The sequence below is a fragment of the Bombus vosnesenskii genome, unplaced genomic scaffold (assembly GCF_011952255.1).
Source record: "Bombus vosnesenskii isolate JDL3184/JDL3185 unplaced genomic scaffold, Bvos_JDL3184-5_v1.1 scf7180000015137, whole genome shotgun sequence".
Classification (NCBI taxonomy): Eukaryota; Metazoa; Arthropoda; class Insecta; order Hymenoptera; family Apidae; genus Bombus; species Bombus vosnesenskii.
Window position 1 is genome coordinate 2,167 of NW_022883846.1, and position 12,221 is coordinate 14,387.

The window sequence follows — 12,221 nt, forward strand, 5'->3', positions numbered from 1 at the left end:
ATCGCTCTCATACTTCATATACAGACAATAATCACTCTTACTTCTTTGAAATCCTAATTTTTTCATATATTCGTCGAAACATTCATACCAAGCTCTTGAACTTTCACGCAATCCATATAACGCTTTTGATAATTTACATACTTTCCCGCTTTTATCGTCGTAACTTATAGGTTGTTTTACAAATACTTCTGATTTTATAGTTCCGTTTAAGAAAGCTGTTTCTACATCCATTTGCATAATCGTCAAACCATATTGACAACAATAAGATAGTAATAACTTCAACGTTTGCATTTTTGCTACTGGAGAGTATAAATCTTCCAGTACTTCTTTTTGTTGGAAGCCTCGAACAACTAGTCGCGCTTTCTTACGATTATCAGATTTATTCGTATATATCCATTTCAAGTCTAATACTTTTTTGTCTTTTGTTTTTTCTACTAATTGCCAGGTCTTATTTTTCATTAAACTATTCATTTCTCGATCCATTGCTTCTTTACATGAACCGCTGTCATCTCCACTTAAAGCTTCTTCATAGGTTTCATAGGACTGTGTGCACTAACTATATTCACATAAATGAAATATGAGCTCGTTTGACCATATCTTTGAGGTTTCTTTCTTTCCCGTCCTGACCTTCTCAAATTACTTTCTGTGTCCTCAAGTTTTTCTTCTGATTCGTTACTTAAATTTCTCTCCTTTTTTATTGCAACCTGCTCGACCTTTTCGTTTACATCCGAATGTTCGTCAAAAACCTTTTCTGTCTCATTGCCTGGTCCATCTTCTCCTCGAAATCCTACTAAATTATCATCTTCACCTATAAATTCTACGTGTCTTGCAATTACAATTTTATTATTAACTAGTATCCTATATCCATTGTTTTCATAACCTACAAGTATCCCAGTGTCTGCTTTTTTTGTCCCATTTCGAATTTCTTTTAACTTCGGGTATTCTTACGAAAACTCTACTTCCGTACAATCTTAAATTATTTATATTCGGTTTCCTTTTTAAAAATATTTCAAATGGTGTTTTATTTTCATATGTGTTTGTAACGGTTCTATTTTTTAAGTACGCCGCGGCTCTAACTATTTCCGGCCAATATTTAATATTCAGCTTTGAATCATGTAATAAGCATCTAGCGGAATTCATGATTGTTCTATTGTAGCGCTCAGCTGTTCCATTTAACTCGTGAACATAAGGTGGGCATGGTTCTACGACAATTCCCTTTTCCCTAGTTAGATTGTACATGCTTTTGTTCATATATTCTTTTCCATTATCGTATCTTAATCTCTTTATCTTTTTACCAGTAAGATTTTCGACTTTGTTTATGTAATCAAGGAAGCAATTGTAAACTTCACCTTTTGATTTCAAAGTATAAATCAATGCACACTGTACTGTCATCTATAAATGTCAAGAAATATTTGGATCCATCAAACCCGGTATTATTATGAGGTCCATTTAAATCGGTATGTACTAATTCTAAAATCTCGCGTGCTCTTCTACGGTTATTTTGGAAGGGTACATTTCTACATTTTTAGCATGAGATTCTTGCCTTTCAATGTAACTACTTATCTTATATAAACCATGATCTTTGAATGCTATCCCTATCAACTTTCTGTATTTGTTATATATCTTTAAAGTATTTCCTGCTGAGACTATCTTATTTTCATTCGTTACTCTCGCATGGCTAATTAAGTTATTATCCATTTCTTTCACGTAAAATACATTAGACATTGTAATTTTAATCCTCCTTTTGTTTACTTCAAAGTAAGTTAAATTTTTTCCGACTTTTGTTCCTTTTAGACTTCTACCGTCTCCTAACTTCACATTTATCGGGTTTTTTAAATTTTCGTACTCAACAAAATAAGAGTCATTATATATAATGTGATCTGAACATCCACTATCCAATATCCAATCTATTTTTCGCGTATCGCTAGTACATACCGTAATTTCATTTTTATTATTTTCGCGCTCTACTCTCGTTAGGAAAGATCCAATTTCTTGGTCGTCGTAGCCCTCGTTGTGTGAATAATTTGCGTCGTGTTGACTTGCCTCGTAGTAGCGTTGTTGCCGGCCTCTGCTTTGTCCTCGTTGGCCAAATCCTCGTTGGCCAAATCCTCGTTGGCCGTATCCTCGTCTTCTTTGGCCAAAACTTCGTCCGCCGCGACCCCTATTCTACTGCGGCTGATACGCACCTCCTTGCTGTTGCGTTCTTCCATTGTTTGCGCCATTGTTTCCGCCTCTATACGTGTTTGTGCAATTTTTTGCCATGTGACCGTACTTTCCACAGCCATAGCACTTTATGTCCTTTTTTTCGGCTGTAAATACATTTGACTTTGTTCTATCACTTTCTTTCTTGCTACGCGTTTCTCACATTATAATTTTATTTTTCAAAAATTCACAAGTCCGATCACTTTCTTTCACTGAGTCGATTAAGTCACCAACATAGCTCAATGATTCTGGTAGTGCTTTCAGCATGTAGTCGAGTTTTTCACGTTCGCTTACATTTGCATCGGCACTCTTTAATTCATTGATAGTTTTTTCAAATTTCGTGAAAAATGAATTTGATTCTTCAAAGTCTTTCAACCTCATCATGTCTAGTCTACTTCTTATACAAATTTGCACTGCTGTTGATTCCTTCATATACATCTCATCAAACTTTTGCATTATTTTTAAAGCAGTGTCTTGATCACCAACAAATTCTAATTGCTCATTCGTTATACTACTATAGATGTAGTTCATCGCCCATTGATTCTTTTCATCCCACTTATCTTGCGCATCCGTGTCCATTTTCTCTCGTGTAGCTGGTTCATAACATTTTTTTACACTTTAGATACATTAATATTCTTTTCTTCCACATTCTGTAATCGCGTCCATCGAATATTTGAACCTTAATTTCGTCGTCCCTTGGCACCTTTTTTTTTTTTCAAAAAATAATTCTCTTTATTATCCAAAATCTTTTTATTTGTTCTACCAATAGCCTTTTTATCTCTTCAGAACTTATTTCCAATTTTTTATTCCTTTTTATAAATCGACTTTTATACATTCACTCCCGGTTACACGTGGTTCCATAACCTTAAATCTCGGCAACCACGATCTTCTACCATGTTGAGAATTGTGGACTTTTGAAGCCGAAATAATGTTATAGGAACATTAAATTTATATTGACAGTTATTACTAAAATAATGATATATTTATTACATGGACGATTCTATATATATTTATCGATACACTTGCACGCGTCTCAGCACCTTCTACACCCGACTCTTCATCGACGACTATTAACCGACTGACTGTTTACATTCCTTTGTTTCGAGACGCTGCGCACACACACATACTTCCACACACTGATATATACATATAAGTATTTCTACTACTTAACTCAGTCCAGCACAGAAAATTACACATATCTCAACAGCCTTATATTTTGATCTATACCCCGTCTTAGCCGCCCATCGAGGTTTGATGAGAAAATGCGGCCTAGAATTGGGCCAATCGTAATTGGTCGCCAGTTCTCGACCATATTTCCATCTTTATTAGCCTTCCATGCGGTCGGAAAATAGGAACTATACCATAATATATTTGTCGGAGATGAAAGAACACCGGAGCCTTTGGAATTTTGGATAATCCCGCAACATTGTAACCTAGAGTCTACTATAGCTGTAAGTGAACAATTGTAGTTATTCAATCCGATTGTAATTGTTCGAGAGTTGTGATAATGAGCTTTGGCTCGAGGCGACAGTCAGTCGCCGAACGTAGCCGCGGTCACAGGATGAACGCTTTGTCTAACAAAGGCATGGAATAATTCTATAGCTCTCCTTAAGAAGGAAATAGTTGTAACACTCGACAGTAAACATTCCAACGGTCCCTGTCCCGTAGCTCGCCACACGCAGACCCTGTTCTTCGAGTAAGATGATCGAGTAAGATCGATCGTATATATATATGTAACTATGCACTAAATTTGAAACGTATGCGATGTATTGAAAGTTTTAAAAGTTTCTTTCAAGTTTCAGATATTTAATCTAAATTAGAGATATATTAGTAAAACATGAAATGAAATATATATATTTACATTATAATTTTTAAACATATTCGTATTTTTAAACATCATTAACTAAATTTCTAAATAATTAAGAATATACTGCTTCTTATTAAATAGGTACGAAATGTTTTTATTAGCGAGAAGCTATTAAAAGTGATGGTTGACAAATTGTATCGATATACCACAAGTTGACGAAGTATACCAGTAATAATTTAACAAAGCAAATTCTTCACTGCGATCTTCGAGAGAAATTCCTTGGAATTGGAATTGTTGTAACGAACGCAGCTGCATTTATAACATGCGACATAAGTAAACTCTTTTATATACTAAGCTATTTGATTAATGCTAAGTATGTAAGAAATCTAAAAAGCTTTTAAAATCGTATATTTATCATTGTACTATTGATTTTCCTACCATTTCGAAATGTACAACTTTGAGAGTAATTACTATATCTTCGTTCTTAAATAATGGAGCAGCTAGCGAAAAAAATGAAGGAAAGGCGGAGAAACGATGCAGAATATTCATAACGTGCACGTGATTCATCTGCATGTTTCAGTTTTGTTGTATATTTCACAATCGAACATTTTCTTTTCTCTTCTATCGTACTCTTGTATCTTGTGACGTGACTGTTTCTCGTGGGAGATAAGAGCAAGACGAAATACGGTTTCTAGCATTTCGCAAACAAAAAAGGACGAAACTGTTCGCTTTTCTTCTGTTTTCTTGTTTTTAAATAGAGATGAAAGATAAAAAGACATATCTACAGAATTTATTCTATTTCCATTACACTATTTTCATCTAAATCAATTGGCTTGCTGAATAAATTCTTCTTGTTTACAGGCATAGCTAATAGAGATTTGGATAGTCTAATATGGCTTATTTTCATTCTTTTTCTTAGCTCTAATACTTTCTTTAAATCTTTCTCGCCAAACCTTATAAATTTAAAATTATTCGCACACTGTAATTCATTATTCCAATTCAATAACATTTCACACTGAGTTGCATTTAAAATATCAGAAATTTCTGAAAAATAAAGGAGGGTTTGTACATCAGGATATATTGAAAATAAATTTGGCTGTAATTCTTTACCTATTCCACGTGTATGATATTCTCCTAGTTCTTTCTACTCTAATTATATGTTCCCTCCTAGCATGCTGTCTACTCCTGTTGCTACCTATAGACCTTTTAATAGTAATTTCTTCCATTTCTTCATCATTTCTTGCTACATACCTTTGGATCAAATATAGAACTATAACTAATCACATCTTTAATGTACAATCTCTGTATCATCATGTGTATACATTTTTGTTTTACCTCCGTTTCTAACAAACTTGCAGTTATCTCTGGAGTATAGGGTCACACGCCTGGAATCATATTGTTTCTGATCCACGATATTTTCTCTCCTATTGAATTCTGTTTTATCAAGCAGGACATTTCTGCCTTCTGTCTATTTGATATTCTGAAACAAAACACATTGTCCATTTCCTTCTTTATTACACAAAAGTATTATATAATCATATAAAATAAATGAAATGTACATAACAAAATCACATAATTTAATAGTAATTGTATTTACTTTTTGGCTTTTTTCGTAATAGCGATAGACTTTCTGCTATTTGGGTGTATCATTTTCTTTGGCTTCAGGAATTCTTTTCTCATTGCAGTGGCCTATAAAAGACAACAAAATAAATTAGTTAAAATATTACCATGGCTATGAATTATTTCGATTATCCTAATCATCAAAACTCCAACTCAGGCTATCCGTTTACTCAATGTATAATCATGCACAGGCGAATCGTCGACAGTATCACACGCTTAGAATAGATAGAGTAGACAAAACATCCTACATGCCACAGCTATCGAAACAATAACCAGATAGCAACGGATAGGCGCCTCTGATATACACCCGACGATAACCGCTTCAGAGGGACTAAAACCTCAGTACAAGAAGTCTCCCAAATCAGCGTTCTATACCTCTTTGTTATAACACCCTGAACCGTCACTCTGTTGGATTCATACAATAAATTTTACCACTATATCTAAAGTTTAATTCTTTAACTTATTTGTGAAACGTTCGAACTGCGACTCGAGGAGATCACCGGTGATTTGTCAATTTCGTGATTTGTTGTGTCTCGTATATGATAACAGCAACGACGGCGACGCCTATCGATAGTAAAAGTAATATCGAAGTATACCTTCCTACCATGACATTTCCGGGCTAACAAACTTCAAAATTGGTTTCTTTTGTTTCAAGATATTTTTAGCTATTTTTTTTTAATCTTATAATGATAACCTATTTTAAAATGTGCAATGTTCGATAAATGTACATTAGTAAAATTTCATACAAAGAAAGTTTTTGGGAATCCGTATTATACTCAGCGAGCAGAAAACGAAGACTTGACGGAAGTTGACAACAATGGAGATAAAAGTCTTTATCGTAATATTGTTTTTATTGATTTTAACGTCAGATGGAACGGGTTTCGACAGAAAACGATCCACCAAATTTCAAAGAGGTAACGAGCAAACTTCAAGTAAAAACGAGCAGAAGTCAACACCCGATTATTATTATTACTGCGACTCAACAGAGTTTGGAGTAGTATTATACAAAAGATTCCGTATTTGCGTTCTTGTTCGCCGTGCGACATGATAGAAATTGATTTCTCTTCCGCTTGTATCAGATGCGGGATTTTGGTTGATCCTTTTTCACCGGTCTCGATTATCCTATTTCTCTTTATTCGCCTATTTTTTAAACACAAATATAGATTTTTTACGATTATTTATATTGTTCATGACATCATTTGACGAATTCTTCGAGAACTTCGCAAGGGAACCAAGACATAAATGATATTTAAAATGTTTATAGCAGTTCTGAAGTAAAGAGAAGCGATATTAGTTTGAAATGATGGATCATTTCAATGACTTTATTATTTATTGCCTTAATAGCTATCTACATATTATTTTAGTTGCGTTTTTCTTTTGGATCGGAAATGACTATCCTGTGTTTCGTCAATAATTTGTCTTGCTTCTCTTGGTGCATTTCTAAATGTAGTATTGACATAAATGAATTTTTTACTGCAAGAGTTAACATCACTTTTTTTCGACTTCTCTTTTAGGTTACAAGAGTACAAAGCTATATATAGGCCAAAACATGTATGTATCTTTCGATAAAAGATAAATTTTTATTCAAAACCTACGAGACTGCACGCAGATATTTCAAATTGCAGCGAATATTATCACGAATACTTCGCGTTAAACGTGTTATATCTTTTAACATTTTCAGAGACGCGTAAACATCTGCAAGGTATTTATCACTTTCTTCGATTGCATATTGTAGCGGCATATGAGTCATAGGACGATGCGAATCGAGAGTAACTCATGTTGTTGTTTTGCCTCGGGGCATTGATACCGTCTCGAGGTACGAAACTTGATAATAAACGAACTCCGGACAGAACAATATCGCCGCTACGCGCAACCGTCAACCGAAGTCGAATTTAAATTCGTTAGAGGGAGATCGTTAGAAGAGTACTGCCGATAGTTTTAAATACATTTGACTACACCAAATATCAACTCGTCTCATCACTATATACACCAACGCGTTTAATCAACCTCCACATAATCGAGAAATGATTTCAAATTTGACCCACGTTTCTATCGACTTCGCTTTCTTCTTTATTTTGGAAGAAATGCACATTCACTATTTATCAGCTAAGCGAACTCGAAACGAATGAAAATTCCCAACCACCACGTAGACCAAAGCCTATCAGCCTTTTCCGAACCTGTAGGTTACAACGAGATTCTTAATTAATTAATTCGTTTCTTACAGGCTACAGAGTCTGAGAATAAAGAATTTTTTGACCGTTTTGTTACGACCTATGTTAAAACCACATCATAGGAATAAGATAATAATACAGATCGTAATCATTATATATCGGTACATACTATCAATTTGATTGTGCAATTAAATAACATAATATCAAAAGTAATCAAATGTTGGGATACTTTTGCGCGATAGTGTATATGTGTAAAATAATATGATTCTATAAATTCATTCACAATAAATCAAAAACAATGTTGTGTTGCTTATTCTAGTAAACAATCCAACCATTTAACTGTAAGATATTTGGAAAGTTCATGTAACAAGCATACAATATGCCACCCGGAAGGTACCAACTACGTTCCTCTATGAAATTAGTACAAATGTTTCAAGACTTATATATTATTAACATTTCACGCAACGTTTTTATAAGATACGTTAATCCGTAGAAATGACCCGTCGCAGTAAATTTATACATAGATCAGAGTTAGAAAATACAAGATATTTTCTCTGAGTATACGAAGTTAAAATGGTGTTGGACGCAAATTAATTGGTTGGAAAGAGGCGCCTTGAAGCGTACTAAAAGAGGTAGCTTACCTCGTTGAAATACCATGGAACGAAACCTTGTTGGGCAATGGGCATTCTGCTGTAGCCTGGAATTCCTTTTGCTCCCGTATTCTTCTTCTGTTTTCCGTGGTTTTGTTACAACACTCGCGACGTTTTCATTCAAACGAACACACAACGCATAAACGGAGAAAAACAAACGTTGAAGGTTGCGTCGCGTCACGCGAATCACTGACGCTACACTTATACGTTGGAAACAGGAACGAAACCGACGCAGGTGCAACACGGGGCCCGTGAAATGTAAACTATCGAACTACGTATAATAGCACACGAAAGTATTTCTATTGTTTGTATATATATATATGTATAAGATTTATAAAATGAATGCTCGGTAAAATGTCTGTGATAAATAATACCAATTAAAATGGAAAAATTTTTAATTGCATTGCTTCGACTATACATATACATATACTTAATGTGACTTACTTTGTATGAGAAAAATTCTGTTTGTCAATTCGATATCGAGAGCTGATAATGCTAACATACGATGAAACGATAACAGAAGAATCCGAATATTCAGAACTTTTCACGATATATGTTAAATAATATTATGAAATAAATTAAATACTTACCCCGCATTACTTCCAGCGTACGTGTTCACGATTCTCGGCGAAACCGAATATGGCAGCAGGAAATCAACCAATCACAACTTCGGAAGAAAGTAAAGCGCGGGAAGAAATCGCGGCATCCAGCTTCCTGCGAATCTATTCTCGATCTCGATGTAAGCAGTAATCTTTCGATAATCATTTTGCAAAATGGCGTGTCTTAAACGAAGTGTATAGTAAAATTCGTATTTGAGAGACGCATAAATAAACGATATCAGGCTATTTCCCGCGAGAAATTCACGTTCGGTTGCAACATAACATGTCACGTATGTATTTTCGTCGAAAAGTGATTTCGAGGGACGTGTATATGTACGTATCAAGTTACTTGGCGAAAGTGCAATGACAGACTGTGACTTTAAAACAGTAAGTATGTAAGCCTATGTTTGTTGTCCGAGAATTGGAAGAATCTGTCATGTTTTGTTTACGTCGGCTGTAATGGAGTGGTGTTTTTGTCTTGTGGTAACTGAATATCTCAAACAACAAACTCGAGATTTCAATCGATCTTCGAAAAGGAGTCATACCCATTGGCCTTGGGTCAGTTGTGATTTCATTAACTTTTTAATTCATAATTGATAACATAAGGTTATTGTAAGACCGATGAAAATATGGATAGCAACCAATTGCAATTGAATATCTGGCCTGTTTTGCACTATTGAAATTTTGCAAGTCACTAAAGTTACCAGCATTAATATGTTCCCTTGCACAAGTTTGACGATAAAACAAATGAAATTTTACTAATTGCAAGTTATTTGATTATTCTATTTAACGAAAAATTATAAAATCATAAAATAGAATTCTATATAACCTGTAAATCGTAACTTGTCAATCTACTAGTACATATATTATAAATTGGTAAACTTTTGTGTGTGGGGGAGGGGGTGCTAGATGTAACACTGATACGACATTTTGAAAAAATATTTAATTATAATCATGAAAGGCGTTATTGAAATATTGAGTTTTTATTAATGTTCCTTGCAACTTCGAGTTTGCGTACTATATTTAAAATGTACATAAGATATAAAGTATATTGACAAGTAACAGTCACAAAATTGTTTCAAATGAGGATAATCATCCTAATATCAACTTATCAATTGTGATCTGATAAACAAGAATTCAAAATACAGTTAAACTGTGTTCTACATACAATAATCTTTTTCGGAGGAGATTTAAATATATGAACATATTGTGATATTTTGTCCATAATAACATGAATAATATAAAGTTTCGTATTACATATACTCTATTTTTTAATATATTCTGCATATCTCATTTTATGACAACAGACAAGCAAACTATATTCCCATTATAAGCTTCGCTCTAATTTCGCATCGTTTCACCTGAATATATCGTGAAATTTCATCCCGTCAAAATTTTGCGTCAATCTTTTTTATCTTAAAGGATTAAAAACAGTTGCAAAACGCCACGGTGTTTCGGGGTTTGTTTAAATTTCCGCCAAATGAAAAATGGTAGTTACTAACGGCACGTCTGGTTACAATTTTCGTTTACAATTCTTTTGGCGAGTAAATATGACGTACTGGGTCGATACTAAGTAGTCGGTTGTCCCTGAAATTTGAACTGTTGAGAACGAGGTAATAACAGGGCGACTGGTTTGTTGCTGTGTAACGTATACACGTTTCTGAATAGTTTTCTACTTTAAATGAAATTAACTGCTACCCGACGGAGTTTCGACGTAGCGATAAACACGCCACTGAAAAAAGCGACGAATGGGAATGGAAAATACGTAAAGATTTTTTTGACAAAATAAAGAATCATTTTGTCAGATTTCAAGAAGAGTTTGGGTAAATTCAATTTATGCTCTTTGCTACTTGACTTACGTTTATAACACTAAAAGTTATCTTTACAAGCAGCGAAGTGATTTAGTTTCATCCGTAGTTCGGTTGCTTCCAATTTTTTCATTTTCACATTGTGTAAATTTCGACCAATTGCGGGGAGACGTAATCGCGAGGAGAGACGTCAACGGGGGTCGTAAATCCCCGTTACGATTATAACAATCGACACCACGAATTGATCGATCCCCTGATTTCCGTTGAGATAATAGGGGTGATTGAGTTTGTATAACACTGTGATTCACAGAATTATAAATTATATATTTCCAACACGTAGATTACACTGACGTAGAGAAATAAATAGTTAACAACTTGTCGCACGAAGATGCGATAGATATGTACGCTAGAGCAGGGCTCTTATAATGGAAATTAATGTATTAATGGACTTAGCACTATAATATATTTAGGAGAGAAGATGTGTGTTCGACAACACCGAGAACCGACAAAAGATTTGCGTGAAGTATGCGACTCTCGCGCTATGTGTAGACTGCCGCGTTAGGCGTTAGTTTTTAGACTGTCTGTCGCTCTTTTTCTAATACGGGAGAAAAGTTCGGTGTGGGTGTGCCCCTGTGCCTAAAGAACGCGGATTCGTTGTTCCCACTTTCGTTAGGAAAAGCGAGGGCAACGAACCGCGGTGTCGATTGGTCATGACCTGCACTACTGCTCGAAGGGATGAGTAGGGAGTCTCCTACCATCGTGGTGGATAGATGACTGTGTGCGTGAGAAAAACCTAGCTTGTTTTATTACAGGGCTATTCTATGATCCCTTCCAGTTCCTTCAAATAATCGTTGAACTGGCCCTTACTCTTATTAGAGGAACAATACCCACTGACGCAAAATACGTCACAAACCCTGAACCCTACAATCCCTACATTTCTTATCAGGGTCTCGCTTGCCGCATGTTTTCCATTAAACAGGGTGACCCATATCGATGCATCCCCACCCTCGTCATTAAACCAAAATGGCAACTGCCTATAGGGCTCGGAGATGACCACAATGTCCACCCTGCTTTCGCATACGCACTGCATCATTAGGTCTTGCGCAAGCCTGCATCTATTTAGATTTATTTGTAGAACCCTAACTGGGCCCCCGTCTATTCCTAACACCTAAACGCTCCATAGGGCACGCCAACGAACCCGTTACATGCCTTGCATTTATGCCACCATGTTTCAGACACATTGCGCATCTCGGCTCTTTATCACAATCTCTCATTATATGCTCAGCGCTGCCGCTCCTCCTACACAACTCCCTGCCATGACATGCAACAGTACACCCTGCCGCCACATGCCCCAACATGTGGCA

At 35.4% G+C, this 12,221-nt stretch overlaps 1 protein-coding gene and 1 pseudogene across 1 annotated transcript; both read right to left on the bottom strand.

Annotated features, from left to right (window-relative positions):
- Positions 1–4,784: 4,784 nt before the first annotated feature.
- LOC117240988 lies at positions 4,785–5,505 on the bottom strand (annotated as a pseudogene).
- A 107-nt stretch (positions 5,506–5,612) lies between these two features.
- Positions 5,613–11,947, bottom strand: LOC117240989. Its single transcript, XM_033506994.1, has 3 exons — positions 11,771–11,947; positions 8,442–8,721; positions 5,613–5,698 (listed from the first exon to the last, which is right to left on the bottom strand). Exons 1-3 carry the CDS (start codon positions 11,945–11,947, stop codon positions 5,643–5,645), a joined length of 513 nt encoding a protein of 170 aa, XP_033362885.1. The 3' UTR covers positions 5,613–5,642.
- Positions 11,948–12,221: the final 274 nt, after the last annotated feature.